The 25,662-nt window shown below is 38.8% G+C and overlaps 3 protein-coding genes across 5 annotated transcripts; all 3 read left to right on the plus strand.

Annotated features, from left to right (window-relative positions):
* The first annotated feature begins 1,339 nt into the window (after positions 1–1,339).
* On the plus strand, positions 1,340–5,503 carry LOC131262882 (stAR-related lipid transfer protein 7, mitochondrial). Of its 2 annotated transcripts, XM_058264968.1 has the most exons (6): positions 1,340–1,884; positions 2,149–2,488; positions 2,575–2,741; positions 2,810–3,281; positions 4,186–4,281; positions 4,797–4,932. In XM_058264968.1, the coding sequence occupies exons 1-5, from the start codon at positions 1,657–1,659 to the stop codon at positions 4,236–4,238; spliced, it is 1,260 nt and encodes a 419-aa protein (XP_058120951.1). In that variant the 5' UTR covers positions 1,340–1,656; the 3' UTR covers positions 4,239–4,281; positions 4,797–4,932. The 2 variants fall into 2 exon arrangements, with proteins under 2 accessions (XP_058120951.1, XP_058120950.1); XM_058264967.1 differs by lacking the exon at positions 4,186–4,281 and having other exon boundaries at positions 4,797–5,503.
* Positions 5,504–6,728: 1,225 nt separating this feature from the next.
* LOC131267705 (ornithine aminotransferase, mitochondrial) lies at positions 6,729–14,222 on the plus strand. 2 transcript variants are annotated; one of them, XM_058270645.1, is made up of 3 exons: positions 6,729–7,022; positions 12,776–13,064; positions 13,139–14,222. In XM_058270645.1, exons 1-3 carry the CDS (start codon positions 6,866–6,868, stop codon positions 14,121–14,123), a joined length of 1,431 nt encoding a protein of 476 aa, XP_058126628.1. In that variant the 5' UTR covers positions 6,729–6,865; the 3' UTR covers positions 14,124–14,222. The 2 variants fall into 2 exon arrangements, with proteins under 2 accessions (XP_058126628.1, XP_058126629.1); XM_058270646.1 differs by lacking the exon at positions 6,729–7,022 and adding an exon at positions 10,046–10,212.
* Positions 14,223–18,180: 3,958 nt separating this feature from the next.
* Positions 18,181–19,460, plus strand: LOC131264601 (phospholipase A1-like). The gene is made up of 2 exons (XM_058266876.1): positions 18,181–18,229; positions 18,325–19,460. The coding sequence occupies exons 1-2, from the start codon at positions 18,181–18,183 to the stop codon at positions 19,458–19,460; spliced, it is 1,185 nt and encodes a 394-aa protein (XP_058122859.1).
* The last annotated feature ends 6,202 nt before the right edge of the window (positions 19,461–25,662 follow it).

The raw sequence follows: 25,662 nt of genomic DNA on the forward strand, positions 1-25,662 counted from the left end.
TGTATGGGGGTTTGCATTTTGCTGTGCTTCAAAGCTAATATCTTTTGTTCTAGATGCCGTAGTGAGTTGAAATTTTCAGTAATGATACTTAAGAATGTTTTCTAACACATCCCATTCAAATAATAATATTAAAAATTCGATAAGTAAGTAATTTTTTCATTCAAATATATTTTATCCCATGGATCTACAATCGCCAACTCTGTAAACCATACATTTTCAATAAGTTATTGTGTTTGTTTATACTTCTTAAGTTTCTGGTGAAGTAACTTCTTGGTGCCTTCAACATTTTTGACTATAAATTGAAATTTCAAAGATGTAGAAATATTTTTCTATTAAATTTTACCTTTTGGAAATGTTCATGTTCCTCAGTAAATACAGTGGCATATCTGGAGGAAATTCTTCATTATACTTTGTTACAACTAATATTTAAGCCTTAACATTTTAAAACTTAGCTCATATACATAAATTCGATCGTTTTGTTTCAAACGATAACAGTTTCTTTTGTATTTAATTCAAGCCGTTGCATCATGATTTTCTTGCAATTAAAAAATAATTATTTTGTGTAGAAAATTATGAAAGTTCACCTAGAATGCTTTCGTTGCCGCTGTGTGGTCCAAAATGTAGCATAATTTGCATATTTGTACATCGTCTTCGAGTTTATCTCATTACTAATTGTTCGAGGAGTTCGAGGAGTAAAACAGTCTTTCAAAGTGTGTCTTAGATAAATTTGGATTGTTTTCAATATAAATATAAAAAGAAAAACCAGAGAGGCACCTCCTTTCACCTACTGGTGGTTGGTCTTGGTACAGAAAAATATAAACTCTCGTACAAAACGTATGACTTACCCGGGTAGGCGGTTGTAGATTTAAGGGGTATAAATAGAAAAATGGTGTAAAAAAATACTTAGAATAAAAATAAAAGGTCGGTTTTCGGCAGAATGATAGAGAACATGTTGCTTGAGGCATTCCAGGAATTTCGAGTCGATATAGCTGTTCAATTCGAAGTAATTGCAAAATAAAAGGGCAAAACTTACCCAGGTAGGCGGTTGTAGATCTGAAGGTTAAATTTAACAATTTGACCCAAAGATAAACTTAAAAAATAAATCTGCAAAAGGCCAATCTCAAGAAATATTATTTATAATTTGTAATAGTCTTAATCTACATCCACTGAATGAGACTTGCGAAATGCGAAATGCGAAAAATCCTGACGTGTTCCAGATTGGTTCACCCCTGACACTGGTGTATGCAACCTACTGCACTATGGCGCCTTGGCACAACCATATGTTTTGGCAACTGTCATTTTAATAATCTGCAAACCCGCAGGTTGCATCACAAGATTTCCTATTCGATCGGCAATGAAATAAACACACTTCTTTTATTCGCCTTATCGTTCACCGTCTCGTTTGTGGTTGTATATCAGTATCGTGAAGACGACCGGTGTAAAATAGTACACCTCCACATGCTTGTTGCGGTATAATTACGTTTAATTCGTTCAATTGCTCATTCATGCCTGACCGCAAGTGTTCAAATGGTTCGTCCCGACAGTGGCAGCCAGTAGCAGTGCAAAAGCAAAATTAAAGTGTAAAACCGAAAGCCACTGAGAGACTGCCGCCTCAAACGCACATCCATCAAGAATCGCCAACGCGAAAATTACAGCATGGCAATGAAACTATTCCCGAACAGTTCACCGGCGCTGCGGAATTTCAATAAATATCTTCGGAAGAATGTGAAAGACCAGTCCGCCAGTATACTTCGCCTCTGGGCAACACAGTGTGAATTCCTGTTTGCACAGCAACTACGGCGAAGCCAGCAGATATTTGCTCACTACGCTAAAATTTGGGAGGAACGGGCGCTCCGTGAATTGCTGAGGCGAGTCCGTGGTCAGGTAAGCCTTCGGGGATACGTTTACATAACAGATCAGACGTCTCAGTTTGGTCCTTCGCCCCGAAAGCAGATAACAGGGTATCGTTAGCCCCATCGCAATCGACGAATTGCGTGTTCATTTTGTTCGCAAAAGATTGTGGTTGATCTTGTTTATTTTTAGAGAGCGATAAAAAAAGCCTTTGCAGACACCCGAGGCATCCCCCACACACATGTTGGTGCTGATTCCCTTCTCTCTCGTCTTTTCGTTGCAACTTTGTTCCCGCAGGTGCAGCGACACGCCAAGGGATTCATTGTTTCATCGGCCGCACTGCTTTCATTCGATTGGGAGCGTGAAAGGATCGAGCTGGATTCGGTGCAGGAACATTTGGACGATTTTCAGTTTCTCGAGCGTCTGCAGACGGAAACGATATTCTGCAAGCAATGTGCAAAGCGGAGGCTTTTCGATAGCAGAGTGGATGGAATAAGCTATTGCAGCTGTCCGAGAAACGTAACGGAAATGCTGTCCGTCGAGCAGAATGCCTACACTGCCTGGGAGCCGTACATTGAGCAGGAACGCATGATAACCTGGCGCCAGGAAATAAAGCCCGGACTTTATGCTTACAAAGGTTCGAAACGCTCAACGGAAAAATTACCGGTTTGCGGTGGGTTGAATGGATCTAATCTGTAACTTTATCAATGGTTTTACTCTTAGTGTATGTCGAGTATCCCGACGTGACGGCCGAAGATTTTCTCCACGTTCAGATCGATGTAGAATATCGAAAAAAGTGGGACAATACGGCAGTCAACCTGGAAGTCATCGATGAGGATTCTGTCAAGGGATCAAACAGCCACGTTATCTACTGGGAAGCTTTATGGCCGGTAAGGAGATATTTCAAAATGAGTCTCTCACTGCTATATAAACAAAAAACATGTGTCTTCAATTTTAGAAGTTATTTGCCAACCGCGACTACGTCTACAATAGACGCTTCTTCGTTGATCGCAACCGTCGAGTTATAATGATCGTCAACAAGAGCGTGGAACATCCAAAGTGTCCTACGAAAGCGCATACCCAGCGTGTGCACGAGTACTGGAGCTACATGGTTATCAAACCTACTACCAGCTTCAACAAACCTGGCGTTTCCTTCGTTCTGACGTACTTTGACAATCCTGGCCTATCGATACCGAAGTACATTACCACCTGGGTGGCCAAGAAGCAAATGCCCGACTTCTTGCAGCAACTACACCAGGCGACGGTGAATTATGCGAAAGCTAAAAAGCAGAACGAAACTCGCATTATTCAGTTTTGGGACAAACACAAGGATCCTGGGTTTGAGTATCCGCCCGACACGCTACTCGGATATAGTGCCGAGGATTTCACGGAGGCACAAAAGCAAGAGGAAGAATCTAGTCTACAGCAAGGTAGTTTACAAAGCTTTGTATACTTTCTTCCATTCATCCATCATTCCCTTCTCCACATGTTTGTATGTTTTTGTTAATAGTATTGTCTGCATCAAATGTGTTCTAGTTCCCCCTTGTTAATCGTACAGTTATTCCGGGATAGCATAGGAACGTTCTTCAAGCTCTTTCGTACTTTTTAAACGTAATTCTATCTTCATGCTTGATCAAGGCTTTAACAAAGAATTGATACCGAGAAGTATATAGAACAAATTTGTTCATTATTTAGGATCAAATAATGGGCTATATCGATGAAGTTCAAAATAATTGATACTATTTAATCAAGAAAGTAACATAAACGCAAAATTATACACTTCCTTTTTTTCTACTTTTTCCTTAATCATCATGTAGCCTACCACGGGCTTATTAGATTTTTACCCCCTTTACCTTTTATTAGAAACCCACGCCATCGAGGGAATACCTCGGTGATCCTCGAGAGATTTTCTAACTGACGACCAACACTTTGATTTACTAATAATATATCAATAATAATAGATTAATTGATAGAAGAAAGGCACTAACTGTTAAAAAAATCAATTTTTTGTGGCTATAGCATTGAGCAGTTATTTCCTGAATATTTATAAAACAAAATTGCTAGCATCAAGCAATACTAGTAATTAATTAAATAAGTTTCCGTCACTATCCAGGTTTAACTGCAGATTGCCATGATACGTATATTTAGTACATTCTAATTTTCTCTCTCCTCATTTCACTCATGATCATTACATGCTCACTGTCTTGGACTTTCGTGCATCATTGGTGCTGGACACTCTTGTAATTGTGCACACGGCATCGGATTTTGCTGTACGTATGTTCCATTTTGATTCGTTATATGCAAATGGCTATTAATTACTAATCTTCACTTCAGTGGTGGAAAAGAAACTGAAGTTTTGGCGCTATGTGCTGTTTAAAATCAAGTAAAACTTAAAATTAGGTCTCGGGTCAGGTCGAATCATGTGAAAAGGTGGTGTAAAATTAATTATAAATGAAAAATCTACTTTCTAGTTTAATCATTGCAAAACAAAGAAGATTTTAATTTTATAGTTTAAATTTATTTTTCTCGAACGTGGTCAGCCCATGACCAATCAGCAGTTGTAGCGTCGCTACTACTATTTTTTTAAAATCTTGCTTGCTTTTTCTACCCAGAAAAAAATATAATCTTTCAAAATTGATGCGGAAGAAATCCAAAAGGTCTCTGTTAAAAAAGATATGATACATTATTTCACGACGATATGTAAAACATGTGTTTCTAACAATTGGAATTCAAAGAATCAGTTAATCTATAGTGTTTTTTCAATATGCCTTGTACATTTAAAAATCACGACAAGCTTATTATGTTTTAGTATTTAATATGTTTTTTATATGAATGCTGCCTTCTATACAGCTACAAAAGGAACTTTTTTAACTTTTTTAATCATATATCTTAATATTAGTATCAAAAATAAATTACTAATCTATTCCCTAAACACTTATTCACAGCCAACAATAATCCTTCGGTTGGATCAACGAATGCAGCTCTCGAAGCAGGAGGAGCAAAGTCCAAATTAAGTCAGCAACTGTTTATCGATACGAAAAGCAAACCAAGCGAGACAACAACGGAACCAAACGACTGTACACCGGAAGAATGTACGCCGAAAAAGAAATCATCTTGGTTGAGCTACCTGTATTCCTACATCTATTTCGTCTGAATTGCGCAATCAAACTCATCGGTATCTTTTGCACTCTATTAGAGTAGGAAGTTAAGTTTAGGCAGCAAAAGTAAAAACCCAAGACACGTCCACATTTTGGTTTGACGGAAGTTTATATAAAACAAACCACCAATCCATCTATCAAACAAGTTTTTCTGCAAACTGTAACTATTCAGCGCACGATTAAACTCGATGAGAAAAGCTACTTGCATAAAAATACTGGAGAAGTTATTTAATTAGGCAAGGGACCCTTGTATGTCCCGTAGAATCGTAAAGTACCTTAGTAGTAAAGTTTTCATACGGTTAAATAAGAGCAGCGTGTCGGTAGCGGCGCCTTGAAGGAGAAAACGAAAGCAATGCAATATTATTTTTATTATAGTTGTTATTTTTACTTCCTTTTAATATCAGTAGACGAATTAAGTTTCGCGTTACGATACTGTTAAATGTGTCTACTATTAACCCGTACTATTGTTAGCGTGGAATACAAATGTGTTTTTTTTTCTTATTTACGTTTGCTTTACTAATATAAATTGTAAATACCGATTATTAAGCTTATCCATGTTACAACTTTCCTAGATGCCGAATGATCACGATCTTTTCCTCCAGATAGTTACAAAAGTTCAATTTGTAAAACAATACATTGAAACATTAAAATTAAAAATTCAATTAAAATTCTAATTGTTTTTTCTTCCGATCGCCTCTTCCCAATAGGATATCTAGCTTATCATGAGTTCACGTCGGAACAATTATCGGAGGTAACAATTTATATCCATTTGTTTGTTCTTAGGTAACTGAATTATTGTTATGGTGATATCTAACATCAAAACAATACCGAAGTGGTTAACCTAAACAAAGAATGAAAGTTAGAACAATCAATCAATGCCATATTTTCCTAGCACGGAAATGGTGTTTGGCTTTTTTCTCCGTGGAAGTACCATAGGAGTAGAATGTGTATTGTTTAAAAGAAAACTAATTCAGTAACACATTAAATTGGGAATTCCCAGACCGAGGACGAGAGCCCACACTGTTGATTCCAATTTGTTGTTGCATTCTAGTATGCTCTATCATAGAAAAGGTTTCCTTACAAAAAATTGAAAATAAAAAAAAGTATTCAAATTGTTATGGATTTTAACCTGGATGATCCATCTCCCAAAAACATGTGCTTATTCTTGGTCTCGAACACAGATTAATCACGAGTGCACACGAATAGAATAGAATAATGGCTTGTGGAAAGTTTACATTGCGATAGCTTATCAGAGGTTAGTGAGCTAGATTGTCGCCATGCGTCAGACAATCATCTGTGCCGTTGTTTGATAGGCCCATCTTATCAGGATACACCAGGTACGGTAGCTAGGCAACAACAGTGACCGCTACCAAAAACACCCGAAACGACCCGCGCGTTGTGCCGAAACCTGGGCAACAGGTAGAGCATAGGCGGTAGAGGTAACAGTCTCTGGCTGGCTGCCTATTGCTCATCAGTATCCGGGATGCTTAGTGCAATTTAAGCCGTTCCGCCAAAATCAATCAACTTATCGGACGGAGCGATAATGTGCGGCAACCCCTTTTTGCAAGAAGCGCGATCCATCACCTATTGCTGAGAACTGATAATGACGGTGGCGCACGAGATTTCAGGGGGCCCGTACTCGCACATTTCAATGTGTGTCGGCAGACTTCTGCAGATGTCTATATATATATATATATATGGAGTGGGAGCGGCCGGTGCCCGACGATTAGTAGCAATCGAGAAGTGAAGCCGTTCGGTTGTATTGTGACTGGAAGCGCTACGCATTCAACCAGAGGCCGATTTGTGACGTACAGTGATCAATTCTTGCAGGAACGTATCTGAAAACACTGAACATCATGTTCCGCCAGGTGGTTCGATCTGAAATGCTCATGAAGCAGTTGGATAAAGTGTTGATGCCACTGTTCTCCACGCAAAGCGCTGCCACTTTCCATCAAAGTGTTCCCTTGCGATCGAATGATCAGCAACTGCTCGTGCGCCGCAGCAATGAATTTGGTAAGTGTTGCCGTTTATTAAAGATCACCTTGTGCCAGTGTTGGTTTTGTGTGTGTGTGTTGTATGAGAAAAATAAAACTTGTTCGATAAACCGGTTTGATTAGACATTAAAAAAAATGATGAAGAACGAGAGAAACATTTCTCCAAACTAACCACCAACTGCTTTAAAAAAAATTAAATATTAAACCGGTGGTAACGCGGGTTTCTTAAATGTGTGTATACTGGGGCAATTGTTTTGACTTTGTTGATGACTGGATGATGTGACAAGTCCTTTTTTAATTTTATGCTGGAGTTTTCATATTTTTATCTACGCCAGCAGCACTTTTTTTTGCTATAGTTGATGCTCTATTTAACCAATTGGTATAACTCACGAAAGAAGCCATGGAATGGGTTAAAGGAAATGGTAGAACGAATTTCAAACGATCAAAAAAAGTTCTTATAAAGATATCCACAAGAAATTCTCATCAAGTAGGTTATTTTTTTTTTAATGTGAAACATGTAAATGTATAATACTGAAATTTTAAAAGAAAACTACTCGATGGCCGACAGGATTTGATACGATAATGATCAAGTACGTTATTTTCTTAAATGAAAAAAATATATATATAAATGTATAATACTGAACTTTAAAAAGAAAACTACTCGATGGCTGACTACTCGTATCAAATATTTCATGTGTAGTGAATTCTTGGTCAAGTAAGAAAATTGATAGGTACTCGTCATTGTGTGAAGTATTTATTTATTTACTATTTTATCAATTGTGTGAAGTAATTAAGTTAACAAATAGGAAATAAGCTAAACTTTCTAGACTTTCTTTTTAAATACTTAAAAATAATCAGAATAATAATAATGTTAGAAACGGGCAAGTTGGCACTGTTACGAGTGTTTTCTAAACTTGAACTCAATTTCTTTGTTTTCCCTAAATAGCATTCGCAGTGCGCAACAATATTTTCCCCTTTCGTAAACAGCCTTGATTAATCTTGCAAGGTTGAGCCGTTATCAACGCAGGACCCCTGCGAATCCATATTCGAATAGCTCTTATCAGTGTTTAAAAAGGCGCTTCAACGATGGTCAATAGACGGGCAGCATACCAGTTCCACTTTATTTTTGCGGCGACTCAATTATACCATCCAGTCCAGACTGCACGCGACATTTTGGTACCGCGGGGTAGAAACAATACGCAAGCAGCAATTTGCTATCACCAAAAATCAGTCTGGCCGTTGACCGCGGCACATGTCGTACGTCGGTGAGGAATTCAGCCCAAACTGCTCCTATCAATCTCGCACTCGAAATCTTTTGCGTAGGAAAGTTCCCAATTCTTTACTGACCCTTTGGTGGACCTTTCCGAACTGGAATGTATGTATATTGGGGTCTACAGACGGAGATATGGTTCTAATCCGTTTGACGTCTTTAGTTATATGATGACGATGTAAAGCACAGATCAGAAAACTTTTCCAGAGGAGTCTAGATTACAGGCTCCGTTTTATTTTAGGTGTTATAAAACAAATGCGTAAATCGATCCTTGAATTTGTTTGACATTAATACCACGTAATATTTTATTACAGTTTATGATGATATTGGAAATGTTCAAATATTTTACCGGCTTCCTGCTCTAAAAGGCGTCATGCGTTCGTTGTCAAATGAATAGTGTTACATATTCTTGCTAACTACTTCTTAGTTTACACCTCGCACCACCTTAGTGTAATGTAAAATGTTATTATTGAATCCAATTCATTACTTCGATTAATATGTACAGGCGTACAGGGACAAATTCTAGAAAACCTTTCCAATCAGATCTAAGAGTTCTTAAAGTCAACGAAGATGAGAAGAAATTAATTTGTTTATCGTATTATTACAATGATCAATAACTGATCTTAATTGTCTGGCCCGAATGGATATCTGCGGGCTGCTCTTATCGGTAGTTGGCAAAAAGTTGTCTGTCTCCACCGGCGGTTTATTTATAACCGTAGTAGATCGACAGATTCACTGAAACCAAGCGACAATAGGAGACAATAGTGCAATATGTACCGCTTTGAGAAAATTGTTGCGAGAAAAAATATGAAATAATTCTGTTATTCAAAATTTTTTGTTTATATTTTGCAGGCATTTTTATCATCTTTTTTTTTCTTAGAGTAACGAACATCTTGGCCATGCCTGCCCATTAATGGGATTGTTTTTATGGTGGAAAGGGGAACTGTACACATTTTAAGTGGTTCTCTTAACACCCTGTCGTCCGGAGTCTCCACAGTAGAGACATAAAAACGTACTCATTGATAAGCAAATCACCATGTTGGAGAGATGACAGCTCTCGCGCTTTTATTGCAAAGTTTACATTTTAATAATTGATGAATAATAATTTTAATACTTTAATAACCCCTTCCCAGTCCTGCCAAGTCGAGAAAATGGCTCAAAAAATTGCCACACTAGTTTTTTACATGTTTGTATAGTTTTTGATCTAGAACCGAAGGAAAAATTATGTTTTCCCAAAAAATTTGGAATATTTTTGATTAAATGATGGTCAGTTGGCGTATATATTATTTGTGATTGTTCCATTTCCCATACGCTTGGGAAAGAAAGAGAGCATGAACAAACAGCACGCGAATTTACAGAACAAAAGATGCGGCATGAGAACGATGATAAATTTGGGAATCCCCCGGGCGATACAATGTTAAAATTGGTTTTTGTCAAGATACGTGTTGCCTTACCTTCCCCTGCTTTCTGTCTGTCTGCCTGTACACACAGCTTCCCAAGGTAGTGCAACGTCAGTGGCCAGAAAAAAAGTGATGCGCAAATTATTCCGCGCATTGTCATTTTGTTCTGTGCTAGACTCAATTGAGAGGCTGTGGTCAACAAATACATTTGCGCATTTTAACGTAACCATAGCGTTTACGCACATTGCCTAAATGCCACTAGCTTAGTACTAGTCGCATGGCAGGCAACAATCTTGTACACTAACTGATTTGCCCTAGGAAGTGCATCGTGTGAAGAAGCGCAGTCTCGTGCTACTAATCATTCGTATCGCGAACTTCGTGCTAAGTAAACGACTTTTAACTTGGTAAAATAATTCCATTTTTAAGAATAGTTGTCACAAACATCCTATTTTTAGTATCATCAATTGAAAATCAGGCAGTTTTGAATAAGTATGAGTGGAAATGAAGTGCTTTAAATATAGAATTACAAAAAAATACAGGTACAAATTGCGGCTAGCTGCAGACATTGAAGTGCCTACGGTTTTGTTTTCTGAGGAGCTTGTTTGTGTGATTATCGCAATTTTACTGAGAAGAATATCGATAGCAGACCGGTTTCAAGTGGAACTTGAAAAGCTTTAGCTACTAGATATTTTTATCAGCCTCAAAAGTATAAAATTCTCTGATGTGAAGAGAGCTAAGAGTAGATGTTTACCAGCAAAATGTAATCTCCCATATTATTTTATAAAAAATACCATTTTATGCACATGTCAAATCTAACGATCAAATCGCGAACGAACGAACGACGTCATCTATTACATGTATTTTCTACTGAATATACTAGTCTAGTAGTGCAACGCGTTTAATGTATTGTGTTGTATTGGATTTGCGTATCGCATTGCAGTATTATAGACTCTTTAAACATGTTTTCAATTTCACAGCTGTTTCTTTGTACTGATCCTTTATTTCCCAATTTATATTAAAGATATAAATTTAACTTTTTTGAGTAATTGTTTTAAATTTCGAAATGTTGTTACATAAATTAATAACGTTTGCATTAAAAGAATAGACAAATTTTCTTCGGCAATACGAAAAAAGTTAACCAAGCAATTGCATGGGGTAAATTTTATTGTAAAGTTACTACACTTTAGTACTTTCAAAAAATATTCCGACGGTCAGTAAGGCGGTCTTACGGTACTTGGCCGAAACTTTAGCCACTCATGACCAAATGCTACTTCGTTTGGGCTTTAAAATGTTGGAATAGGACCTGCCTTTGAGAGTTTTGAATGTTTTTTTTTCTTATTGGTTGTAGTCGAGAGGCATGAGAAGAGTAAGCAGTGCTGAGTATATTAATTACTAGCTTGACGCCCCGGCGTTGCGCGGTGAAGAAGGAATTGAGAAAAGAATTATGGTTTTAACTAATACTTGAAAGATATGTTTGAATTTAATAGTTACAATAACGACATATTTCAAATTTTTGATATTTCATCAATTTCCCCGCGATGTATAAACCTTAGTGTAACTATGGTAGATACACCTTGACATTTGTTTACATGCTTGTTTTGTTTGGGTTAGTAAAACTGAGTTTAAATTGTAAAATTTAGATGATTTTATCAAAAAATAGTGATCAAACAAACCTTCAACAACATCTGCAGTACTTAAACTTAATGTGTGAAAAGTTTCAGAAGCGACGGTTCTATATTGGTCGAGTTTTAGGTGTACATAGAAATCCATACATAAAAAAAAGCTAAAATATGTAGTAGATATTTGACCGGTTCAACTGCTCCTATGATCATTGGGCATGATTTACTGTGGCCAGGTATGTCCAAACCACTGGAACGTACTCTTTATGATTTTTTCTGATAAAGTTGCTAAATTCTGGAAGGCAGGGCAAACTGTATACTTCTCCATACGTCTGAAAACTTGACAGAGAGAACAGTGACTTTGTGCTGATATAGCGTTCTATGAGAGTTTGGTTTAGTACCCAAAAACATTTGAAATATATTGTAATATGCTTCAAAAGCTGTACAAAAGCTGAACATAAGGTATTAGGTTTTTTTACCATTCGTCGCCGTCTAGCTTCAGATAAGCTGCGACATCCATGATGGTCACGTTGTCGCAATTGTCCGAAAACATGTTCGACAGGTGCTTCGTGCCGTTTTGTTGGAGGAATTGAGCTCGATCGACATGTCTGTATAACATAACTGTATCTTTTCGAAGTATAACTTAGCTATAAGGCCAGTTGAAGCGTTTAAGCCATTTTTCCTTCTACTACGTCGTTACGACCTCTGTTGTAATTTGGAGTCCCGCAGCACGCCCCTTGGCCGGACCAAGGCTTCCAAATGGTTTTTAACCTTTCTCCATAGGTGACCAAATAGTCAAGAATTCAAAACAGCTGAGTTCGGCGGACAGGACAATTCACAACATCAAACAAGATCGTTCCACGATAAAGCTAGAAGTTCCAACATATAATCAAATTTAGTTGGTTCAATGTTTTGGCCACTGGGAATTCAATTTCAACTTTTTAATTCATAAAGGAAATGCTACTCTTTATTTTGCTATCAACAGAAAGTTGTTAGCGTTTTCCGTTTTTTGGATTAAAAGTCGTTAAAATTTGTCTAGTTTTTAACACAAACGTTAATGTATTTCTATCTGTTTAAGTTTTTTTTTGAAAAAACCGTTTGTAAGAACATTTTGTAGAAAATTAGAGATTTGAGTAGATGTTAAATCATTTAATGAAAGTGGAATCTGCAACTCGTTTATTGCAAACAAAAATAACTCCACCTAAATAAACTACGATGATACTGACAATGATCATTAAAATTTTGCAATAATAGGCAGCCTCATAATGTTAACCAAAATATACGATTATATACAGATTATATGTGTACTGGAAAAAGAAACTGCAACATAAAGTCACACTTTGTGCATTACTTTTAAACGTGACTTACACTGAAATGTTGCAATATTGTCCTGGTACAATTTTAGAATGTGAAACTAAAAGAAATTAAAAATATTCATTACTAATTAACATGTTCCGATTTGGGCTATTTTTCATTTTTGCAGCGAAAATGAACGATTTGCCACAGAACGGGTTCGGACATGCAGCTCCACAGGTTAAAGCGGAACCCCAATCGCAGGCCGTGTTCGATCGTGAGGACAAATTTGGAGCACACAACTACCACCCACTTCCGGTGGCGCTGGCACGAGGCGAAGGAGTTTACGTGTGGGACGTCGAAGGCAAGCGGTACTACGATTTTCTCAGTGCTTACTCGGCCGTTAACCAGGGCCACTGCCATCCGAAAATTGTCAAGGCATTGGTCGACCAGGCGCAGGTGTTGACACTTACCTCCAGGTACGTTTTGGATGGTGGTGTTTGGTTTAATATTTTTAAATAAACGCTAAGCTGTTTATTCTTGCCTCTGCTAGGGCTTTCTACTCCAATGTTCTTGGTGAGTACGAGGAGTACATTACCGGTCTGTTCGGGTACGATAAAGTTCTTCCGATGAACACGGGTGTCGAGGGTGGCGAAACGGCCTGTAAGCTGGCTCGCAAATGGGGCTACAAGGTGAAGAAGATCCAGGAAAACAAGGCAAAGATCATCTTCGCCGAGGGCAACTTCTGGGGCCGCACGCTGGCTGCCGTCTCGTCGTCGAACGATCCGTCCAGCTACGGTGGCTTCGGCCCGTTCATGCCCGGATTCGAACTTGTCCCATACAACGACACGGTCGCACTGGAGAAAGCGCTGCAGGATCCGAATGTGTGTGCGTTCATGGTGGAACCGATCCAGGGTGAGGCCGGTGTGGTCGTTCCGGACGAGGGTTACCTGAGCGCGGTGCGTGACCTCTGCACCAAGTACAACGTGCTTTTCATCGCGGACGAAGTGCAGACGGGGCTGGCCCGCAGCGGGCGCATGCTCGCCGTTGACCACGAGAACGCTCGACCGGATATTCTGATCCTCGGCAAGGCCCTCTCGGGTGGTGTGTATCCCGTCTCGGCCGTACTGGCAAACGATCCGGTAATGCTGTGCATTCAACCCGGCGAGCATGGCTCTACGTACGGAGGAAATCCGTTGGGCTGCAAGGTGGCCATGGCGGCACTACAGGTTCTCGTAGATGAAAAACTGGCCGAGAACGCGGAGAAAATGGGTCAGCTGCTGAGAAGTTCTCTACGCGAGTTGCCAAAGGACGTCGTGTCGATCGTACGCGGCAAAGGACTGCTCAATGCCATCGTTATCAATCCGAACTTTGACGCCTGGGATGTTTGCGTTCGGTTGAAGGAGAATGGGCTCATTGCGAAACCGACTCACGGAGATATCATACGCTTCGCACCACCCTTAACGATCAATGAGGAGCAGCTCAAGGAATGCCTGCATATCATCAAGTCGACTGTCATGTCCTTCGTGAAGCATTAATAACCGGATCGGGTACGAAGAAGAGTCCTGAAGTATTTCTCATAATGACCCAAAAATGATCGATTTCTGTAATAGGTTTTAAGTTGTAATTGTACAAAATTGGAATAAACTTGGAAGTACTTTTTGACATACATTAGTTTATTTAGCTAGCTAAAGAAATGAATCCAATGGAACACATGACTGAACATTAATTCAAATATCAATAGCGTGAAACTAGTTATGATGAAGCTATTCTACTAGCCAACCTAACATTTACTTTTTTATCGAGAGAGCACGAAGAAATAAATAAATAAAAAGATGAGAAATTTAACCCTCGTGTAAAACACTTTTAATGCTTTTTTATACAAATGTTTGATTATGTTTTACAACGTCTACTTGAAAGGGTCTATTCGCCCCAAGCGAAAGAGTTTAAAAAAGCAAATACCACATTACCAGAAAAAAGTTACACAATTAACTTCATGATTGAAAATTAATGTTTGTAGGAGGGGTGTTTTTGTGTGAATTTCTATTAATATCTGAATATATTTTTAAGCATCAATTAAGATATTCGATATCTGACGAAGTAGATTCAGGCATTCACCGGGATTTTAAACGGGCGTATGTAACAAGTGCCGTTTTTTGTCAATTTCACAAAAATGCCACGGTAAAAGACCTTATTTTTATCATTTAGAAGAAGACAAATGTGAGCAATTAAAATCAGGTAAATAATAACTCTTAATATAACTATTTAAGAAAGCTTAATGAAAAAAAATTAAATATTTTGTGTAATGCCACTTTTTATGTCACTTTTCTATTATGAAAATTGATACTCGATTCAAAAGGGTTTTGTATTATTTTTAAAACATTAAATCATCGTTTAATGCAGGGGTCTTCAAACTTTCTTTAACGCAGGCCGCATTGGGTGGTATAATCGTAGCGTTGGGCCACATGTTCCCAAGGGGAAGAGGGTCTCGCGGGCCTTGTACTCTTTACAGGTAGTGAAGGCAATCTTGAGGGCGATATCATTACCATGCTACAAAATGCACTTTAAAATAAAAACATTTCACGGTGTTACTTTCTACTAGAAAACGTTGTCGAGAATCTTAAAAAACCGTTCGAACGATCTCAACAAATAACAATACTGAAATCAGTTCCGTTTATTGTTCTGTTTCTTTTTCTCGGTTTTTGTTATCGCTTCATAGAATATATTTAGCGTATAAACAATATTTATCCCGCCGTTCCAGTGATTCAACTTGTTTTTGGTCCTCCAAGATGATTCATTTCACGATCCACAACGCTTATTAGAAATAAGCTCTTACCAACTAGAAAACCAGCTGAAGATTACTCAGCATGCGATTTGTCATTTTCATACTGTTTTCAGCTGTCGAGTGGACGAAACATTATTTTCGCTATTTAAAAAAAATAAATAACAGTAATCGAAAGCTGAAAGCCAGTGACTGAAAAAATATGTAAAACTGATTTGAATTGTAGCAAAGATTATTTTAGGATTACAACTTTACGCACGCTTGGCTTTACAAGATGTTGGTAGTTCCAACCTCTAAAAAACAATCGGGTAGTTCCAACCTCTAAAAGAAAATCGAAAATAGATTAAAAAAAAATATTTATCTTACCCGACTTATCTGTAAATTCTCTAGAAATGACGATATCTCTATGCGTTTTGACAAGAGCTGAGGGAATGCTGAGAATGCCAGATTATACCCAAAACCATCTACGTGGACTTATGTCAGGGGTAGACATACAATTCACAAAGAAGGGCTAGATTATGAAAATGTCTGAAGTCTCAGATAAGTTAGCTGAAACGAAGAATATTTTTAATATAAAGTGGTATATAATCATTATTTAACCATTATTTATATCATTTATGTTTTAGTTTAATCAAAGTTATGTGTGATTTAATAAGAGCTGCGGTAAGTTTAATTAATATTACGTAGTAACGTAATAATATTTGGAAATATTTCCGTTCTTTTTATTACTTTCAATTTAGTATTTAAACTTCATAACTTCCTGCTTATTTTTCCCGGACGTTGCCGGCCCCTGCTTTACATAAACATTTGGTTTCCGGAAATTCATCACCTTACACACAATACACGAAGTTTTCCGAACATTCCGATTAGTCGTCAGCCATTGGGAGCCTTTCTTGTGTTGAGTGTAAACAGATACATATAGGGCTTATCATGTTCGAAAGCATGCTACAATCACATTTCCTCAATCATAGCGCCGTAGTCCGAGATAACAAATTGAGTGATCACGACCGTTGACCGTTATGGGTGTAAGTGGTACGAATAATAGGCGTATTCAAGAAAGAGAATGACCACCAAGCAACCAATATCTAAACATTTCCCTGCTCAACTACGCAATGCATCGTTGCATTAATTTTAATAGTAAAAGGTGCCATTTCGTTTTGAAGTGGTCGTAATGGTGATCGCGGTTAGCTGATGAAATGGGGTGGCATTCCAATACAAGCCAATGCCTTGATTTGATCATGATTTACAGATGCAAGTCGTATGTCATCGATCCCCTTCACAATAATTAACAGTTTAACCCAATTTAAACGTTCATTCACCTCCTTGATTGAAAAGTACCTAAATCATTTTGGCTCACAGTGATGCACCACTGAGAAGAATGAGCTGCACTCGAAATGTTTGAGTCTGGAACTGAGAAATACTTTATGATAGTTAGTATTATTGCTCAAAATTTACAGCTTGTCAATGCTAAATCGAAACACTTTTCCTTAAATGAAAACTTAAATAAATTTCAATGGATATCCCTGTACGTCTTTCAGTACTGCGTTAATTGCCAGTAAAAGGGATGGACTGAAACTCAGGATACGTTTCATCAGCGTTGGTCGGTATTTCGGATGCGGGCCACACGTGGCGCAGCGCACCACAGAAGAAAACAGAAAAGCAAAGGGAGAAATACTTGAATTCAGTGGGTAAATAAAAACTAAAAATCATATTACGAGCCAGCCTGGGTACAAGGACGGGTACTTCACTGCTACATTTTTGGTTCAGTTCTGTTTATTCAACAGAAAATCTTGCCTGGATAAGGAACATCCATACGGTACCCGAGCCGAGTATAACTGAAATACATTTCAAATATATCCTTCATTATCTGCTGCTTCATTTACCGCATAGGAAGCAATATGATAGCTATTTTGATAGAAAAACCCAATGAAAAATGTTACAACTACACGACCGATGTGTACGCTGGAAGCTGCGTACAGCCTCAAGAAACTGTCTCTACCTGTGGCTGCTCGCTGATGAACGGCATTCTCCTACGTCATTAACATGATGGAAGTCCGCTATCGTCACTTCATGCGATCTTTGCGCCCTGAGGGGCATCGCTATCACGCATCTTTATTTCTTCCCTTCTTTTCAAGTGTGCCAGCTAGTGTGAAGCTGCACAAGACGATCGGACAAACGAGAGATCACAACTCTCTCACAGGGCAGCCCGTCTTGGCAAAGGGAAGAGGGAAAAACGAAGCGATTAAAGTCTCCGTCTCACTGTTCCTTCATACAGAGCATTGTATGAATTGATAAGTTGCGTTAAACATTCATCGTAAGCGTTGTGCATTTCGAGAGATTCCTTTTATTCACTGTGCAATGTTTGTGAATGGTTGAAATTTGAAATGTTAAAGAAAGGACAATTAAATACATAAACTAGCAAGTGCATCTAGCTTTACCAAAGTGCAATGTCAATAGATAAGATAAAGTTTAAGAAATTTAGGAAAGATGGGATTCGGGCGCTCCCGAATTAGAAAAACTCTTTTAAATCCCCATTTACCACGTTGTAAAATAATCTATTGAAAAGAGGACAGCGAGCTCTGTTCTACTTCCCCGGCAAACTTATCCGTTCATCCCAACATCTGTGGGCAGAAAACACATACCAAAAGTACGCTCTAGCGTCGGCGAGTCAGTCGTCTCGTGAACCGCGATCGAAACGGTTCATCTGGTGTTACCCTCTTCTGATCCTCGCGATCGCCCGTCCCGTTCCACGGTGTGTATGGTGTTTGCAAATCGTTGTACGGGTGAAAAAGCGTGATTTTACAGTCATCGAGATGAACTTTGCATTGCTTTTTGTACTGACGGCAGCGCTGGTGGTGAATGGTAAGTCTACGGCGAGTGTGCGTTGTGTGCTATGAAGCGTTGTTCCGGAAGTTCTGTGATGTGACTACCTCCTGTTGGCCAACGTTCACCCGCAGGTCTGCCTAGCGCACAGAATCCCGTACCGATCGCCAGTCCCGATGACCTGGATGACATGGAGTACGAGCAGGACAACGATGGGGACTCGCATGTCCCGCCGATTGTCGTAAAGCGTCTGAACGAGGCTGGGGAACCGATCCCATTGGTGCAGATTCCGGACAAAGCGGGCGAATTCCAGGTAATGTCGCGTATGGACGTACAGGAGTACAGGAAGAACGCCACAAACTTCGAGGCCACCAAGTATGTGCGGTTCTTCCTCTACCGGGCAAACATGACCGGAGTGCGGTACGAGTTCAGCTTGGACGGAGTGGATACACTCGTCAGTGTTGGCTTCCGGCTGGACCTGCCGACGGCCATCCTCGTGCACGGTTGGCTCGGAAGCTCGGAGTCGGAAGTGATCGGCCCGCTAGCGAAGGCACTGCTCGAGCAGGACAACAAGAATGTGATTGCGGTCGACTGGGAGAAGGGGGCCAGCACGCTGCTCTACCCGGTCGCCCGGTACCGCGTGCCCAAGGTGGCGGACGTCGTGGCCGCACTGATCGACAATCTCGTGTCCGGGTACGGGCTGGACATTAACCGGGTAGGAATCATCGGCCACAGTCTCGGGGCGCACATTGCCGGCATCACTGCCCAACGGGTCCGCAGCGGAAAGATCGCCTACATCGTTGGGCTCGATCCGGCGTCCCCGCTGTTCCGGGTGAAGAAGCCGGACGAGCGGCTGTCGCCCGATGACGCGAAGTACGTGGAGATCATTCACACAAATGGGAAGGCTCTCGGGTTCTACGCGAACATCGGGCAGGCCGACTTCTACCCAAACGGCGGCGTAACTCAGCCGGGATGCGGGATCAGCTTCACCTGCAGTCATGCACGGGCGGTGGACTTCTTCAAGGAGTCGCTGAAGAATCGCAATTACTATGCGGGCCGCTGCGACGATCTAACGAACCTCGGACCTAACTGTTCCACCAGCCGAACAGCCATCGGGGGCCTTGTCTGGCGTTCTTCGAAGCCATCCGGCGTGTACTACATGTCGACGGCCTCGATTGCTCCGTTCCTACGAAGTGGCGCCCTCATGACACGCGATTCTTCTCTATGGCTGATGGTTTTCGTGCCACTCGTCGCTCTTATTCGATGGTGAAGTTAAATTTTTCCAACGGCAACCAAAGACTCGCTACGTGTTACGATTAGACAACGTTTTCCTTTTTTATACCTCGAAAATGTGACATCTACTTTTAGACTTATACACAAAAAGACTCGCAATGCATTTCAATATATCGATCAAAATTTGTAATGTTATCCTCTCTTTTCTATCATGTTCTATATTCAACACATTAAATAAATAAAAAACGTCTTGAAAATTGAGTTGAAAATATATCTTTGACCACTTTGGATTACCGAGAAAACGTATGCCGCATACCTGATTCCATTTGCACGAATTGCGCTCATAACGGACCTGGTGGTTGATCTTGTAGACCTGTGGACGAAAGGTTAAAAAAAAAACGATAAAAGACACCATCAAGTGATAATAATCAACTTAGCAATTATATAATATGATCGTTCTGATAAAAATCATGATAACAGGAACCGTTTGCAACCTCACTGCATAGGAACAGCGATATGTATTTACAAAGTGCATCGTAACTGCATCAGCGTAGTACCTGCCGATTACGCAATAAAAGCGAGGCGATCGTGTACAACATACCCAGCGGTCACAATAAAGTGAGCGTTTGATGAAAAAACTTACACATTTGGGATGGAAACTAACCAACACTCGAAGTCACCCCACACATTTATTTTTAGCGCATAGAAATTGTCATCGCCATAGAGAAATGTGTCCGGCAACCAGTGTTCACCTGCTAGATTCATAATTGCGGGATCACGACCACCAGAATGCTTCTTATCGCATGTGTTTCGCAAAACTTACTACTTCCCACGATATGGTCACGTGATTGTTTTATATGATAGAAAAAGATGAAAATACCCTTTCGTGAAAAGAGCATAGCATTAGGAAACAACATTGAGACTCATTGTCGATTTTATCAGTCTTATCTAGCGAATCCAAATTAAATAGAAATAGAACTTTAACAATAATAAATATATTCGTCGACTTAAATATTTTCGGAACCTTATTTGGGAGTTAGGGCCAACTTTTAGAGAAATATGTTAGATATTCGAAACGGTTCAATATACTAGCGGATACGCAAATGGTAGAATACAATTTATGAAAATGATAGCAGTACAAACGTAAACACAATGAATACAACAATTTCATGTCATTCATTTTTTTTTGTATTTTTTGTATGCTGCATGATATATAACAAAAATTGTTTTTTTCTTATGATTTTCAAATTTTACATAATATATGCATGTATATGTATATATAATAATATTTATATAATATCAATTACACCAAAAATATGCACAATTCTGTTTTTTTTTTGTGTTTTTGTTTCAGTTTTGCTGGATTGCTGTGTCTTAGAACTAAACTGTAGTAGTAGCATCAATCGCTCGCACTTCGTTTACATATCAGACTTTACACGCTTAGCGTATGTTTCCATCCATCCGTTTTTCGATATTAGTGTTTGTTTCTTTTTTCTTAATTCAGCCCCATTCTAACACCCTTTTGCGTACTCCTATCAACTATTTGTCTCAGCTTCTCGTTCTCCGCCAACGGCCACCTGTTACTTGCTTGTTTGCTCTGTTACTACTGGACTTACTGCTACCTCTAGCGTAGATTGTATATTTTCAGTATTTGTTTTAATTTCCACTTTTTTTTTGTTGTCAGTTTCTCCCCATTCGTTTCATTCACAAATCGTTTGCGTTTAAGTTTCACTTATTTTCTACTCACTTCTGCTCGTGTAATGTTTTCTTTCATTCTGTCTCTTAGTCTACACGGATTTACACTTTAAAGAAAAGTTCTATTTGATTTTAATTGAAAACTTATGTTTAGAAGTGGGTTTGTGTGCGCACACAGCGTGTGTGTTGGTGTGTCTGAGTCAATGCCTTCGCCTTTTTTAAATCGAACGTTGCAATTAAAATCGATGCTAGTATGACTGCTTGTTGCTCCGACATTTTCGTGTTTTCCTCGCCATGCTTCCGCCCTGGCAATAGGTTTGGTGAGAAAATCATTGGTTTTGATGCGGTGAGTGGTGGTTCGAGGGAGGAAGAAACGGGACGAGAAGCAGTGAGAAGGAAGAAGGTTTGGAAAACGGTGCAAATCCGATGCACTACCACGTTCCACAAGGCATTCCATGCTATTTGGGGGAAAGAAGCATGTTCCCAAGAAGTGTTCACTCTTGCTATTAACCCTCATCCGTCGAAAATATTCTATCAACTTCCACACATTGCGAACTGATGAGTCGATGATCTATACGATCAATTCTATTGCTTTTTGCTCGATCGCTTGATCCATTTTGAAAGTCACATGGTAGTGGCACATAGAATGGAAAAACGCGATTCCCACATTCAGGCTTCCGCACACATAATGGTTGCAAATCGTTTCGGATCACGGTGCTCACTAACCAAAGAGGATCTATTACAGAATGTTTCCTTCCTGATGGATCTCATTCCCACGAGCACTTTTTGAAAACTTGAAAATTTAATTGAGAATTCAAACATCCATGTTTTAGAGCTTTTACCATATTTTGTGAGGAGTAATAATATAAAATTTATAAGCCGTTAGTATTATTCATAGATAGCTCCTCTATGAAAACAAAATATTGTAGTTTTGATTTTTGGTAAAAACTACATTAAACTTGCAGACAATATAGGGTAGTGTAATGAAATCCTGTGTAGCGAAACAATTTTGAGCAAAAAATCACTCTTCCAGATTTTGCTAAGATTTGTTCCATTGCATCCATTCGTTTATCTGTTTCACAGTTTCCATTTTATTATTAAACCAAATGTGCCACTTTGTTGCTTTCGAAGTACCAATTCGAAAATAATTGTGGTAAATTTATACGCAATGAATTGCATGTTTCAGTTTATTTGCATTCAGTCTGATAACCAAATGCGTTGCAACGCACCCGCAGTCAAAGATAATTATCTATAAGTGATGATATAGATAAGAATTCAAGCTTGTAGAACAACGACCAGTGTTGCTCAACATACGTCCTCTTATAGGGCGTAAAGCCGCCGAAGTTAGCTATTTGAAAGTAATTCCCCCGCTACCTTTACTGTAGCTCATTGCGCCGATCAATATTCTAACAACATTCTCAGCTTAATTTGTTAGGAAGGGCCAAATGAAGCTCTTCAAAAATAACAAATAAGTCAGTCTTATTTTGATCTCTACATCTAGTTTTTTACATTATCCCTACAGTGCAGTAATTACACGCGGCTCCAAAGGTGAAATTATTCACCATTCTACATGCATAAAGTCAGAACTATAAGAATCGTAAGCATAACTCGCTCGGCTCAAATCAGTGACAGACACCGCACAATGAATAAAATGGTAACAAAGCTCATAGGATACACGGTGGATACAAAGGTTTTCTGGTTTCTATTTTAAGATTTTTCCGCAATGTATTCCCACGTTTTTAAATCCCACCGCCTCCTACACTTTGTTTTGCATTTTCGAACTTTTTGTAAATAAACATGCGGACTCACTATCCATCTCATCTACCTCTTTTGACGAATCGTACCGAGTTGCAACCATTTTGCGTTACACGGAAAAGCGTGGTCCATGAGTATTTGTATCCTCTTTTGCCCGGACGTGCCCTGGGCCATCGTTTCTCCGATGCTGTGCACACTTTGCAAATGTACATCATTGTTGCTCATAGCGTATGATCCCCTTTTTGTTCTGCACACATCACATGTCCTGCTTCTACGCCTACTACTTAAATAATAATCGGTGTGCCATAGTTCATTGCTCAAGAGTGGTCATCAAGGAGTTCATGTTCGATCATTCCTTACTCCTCTGCCGCAGTTTCCTACAGTATCGATAGAGCAGACAAATGCATGCTTGTTTTCTTGTATGGTGTATGTCTTTTAAGATGCATTTGGAGTTTGGTCAACACACTAGAAACTTTCGACGAAACGTGTTTTCATCTTCCCATTTTTGCTGTTTTCGCAAGCTGTACTCCCATCGGTTCTATTTATTTTGATATATTGCTACAGCTTGCAATATTGCTGGCGCTGTTCCATGATAACGTTCTTTGCATTTCTGCTTGCACCAGCTAGAGAATATTAACATTTTACATTTTTACATGATCTCGTGGGAAAAATAAACCTCGTTAACAAATATATATCTATATATGTGTATAGTAATATTGATTTTTTTAAATAAATATGTGATTTTTTTACCCTCTCTCTTCTGCTCCACTTGCTTGCTGTTTTGCAGCCACTCATGGGCGCCGTATGTTGTATATTTTGTTTCTTTGCGTTTGACAAATAGTTTTCTTCTGCGTGACACAAATGTATGAAGGAAATAGATTGCCTGCACACGATCGAATGTCTAAATAGTTGCCTCGTTCACTAGCAACAGTCGCAGACCTTTCGTGGAGAGTAAAATTTGATATTTTTATGGCTCTGAAATGTTTTCGTTCCTTCTTTAATGTAGTATGCTTGATTTTTTTCTGATTTGATTTAGTGTATTTTAGTACTGTACGTGTTTATTTTATTTCTTCTACTAGCTTTAGCTGTAAAGTGGCATATATTTTTGAAAGCGCAAGGATTGAGAGATGTATTGCGTGCTTATTGTAGTTAATTTTCCTTTTTATACTTTCAGAAGAAACATTGCTCAAGGTAATACAGAACAGGGGAATGCAATCACCATACGTGTTTTATGCGTACAACGTAGCATCCCGCAGCATTCCTTGCTTTTGATTTACACTGTGCCGTTATCGTTTTCTATTGAACGGACCACCCGGAATTAACTGAAAAGTTCTTCATTACAAAACCTAAAAAACGACCAAAAAGCGTATTAGAAACACCCTTCTCCAAAACACAATCAAATGATGACGTAAATCTCAAACAACACGTTTTTGTTCCAACCCACATGAGAAGTGTTCCTTGGTGTTTTCATGCATAGTTTTCATTCTTTACACATGATCTCTCAATATGTAAATTGATCAAATCGATGTGCAACCTTGTCTACCTTATACTAAAAGTTTGCTAACTTTTCGTTTTGCTGACTATGTAGTGTCATGTTTGACGATTGTTCCACTTCCTCGGATATTACCTAATAGTTTATTGTTCTTCATAATTCAAAATTTACTCAGTTTAAAATTTGCCGCAAAAGTACACTTATGTTGTTTTTTTCTTGCCTTCAGATTATTTCCATTCACAGTTTGCGCAGTATTAACTGTGTATTTGCTTACCAAAAGCAATGCTTGTCACAAACGGTTTTTTGAACCTACTACTATATGGAAAACAATAACAGCACTCCACACCTTATCCTGCTGAATTGCGCATGTTTAATTGTTTTCGTTTTTCTTGTTAATTTAGGGACCATCATAAACCTTAACCTGTTACAAAAACAAAGCAGAAAAAAAAATTTGGTAACCAAATAATGCTAGTTAACCCTATCACACTAACAGAAAACAATTATTTTGAGGCAAGCAGCAGCGAATATTAACAACACTACGCTGGTTTTAATTTAATTACTAATTACAGCAAATGGAATAATAATTTTAACGAAAACGAAACATAAATAATTCCTTCCTGATTGGAACGCACTCTATGGAGGAGCGAAAATCATCAGAGAACCAGCTCGTATGAAATCTAAGACTTTTCCTCGTTAATTTTTTTTCCAACTCAGAATTTTGGTAACTAAAGCCAATTTTTTGGTCCCCTTGATGGCTACAACAAAAGATGATAACAACTCTGATTTAGTGTCACTTTCATCTGCTTTGTGTCAGTTTCAGCGGAACCTAGGCAAAACATTAATTTCCCAACATAGAGCAGCGTATCCTCTGGTGTTGATTCTAGTTTTTTTTTAATCATTAGCGTGGGTCGTTGATGGAGTGGAGAGTTTCCATCGCATGATTGGTGGATAAGATTAGCTATTATTTACAAGTTATATATACGTTAAAGTTTGAAGCAAAGCGGGTTGTTTTTTTAAGCACATCAGTTAAATTAAGATAACTTCTGACCTTGCACGCAAAATTTTACACGAATTACTATTTCGTAATTTTAAAATATACATTTGTTTCTGGAAGAAACACGTTTCATTTTGTATGTGTAATCATGTTTTTTTCATTCGTTCATTTGTTTGTTTGTAGGTGCATTCAAGGCATAAGTGTACACCGTGTAACATGTCTTTTTGATCAATAGGTGACCGCGATTCGATTTATTAAATGAAACTGTTGAAATGTGTAAAATTGAGCTTCTTCACAAAAGTA

This window comes from Anopheles coustani, chromosome 2, assembly GCF_943734705.1.
Source record: "Anopheles coustani chromosome 2, idAnoCousDA_361_x.2, whole genome shotgun sequence".
Lineage (NCBI taxonomy): Eukaryota > Metazoa > Arthropoda > Insecta > Diptera > Culicidae > Anopheles > Anopheles coustani.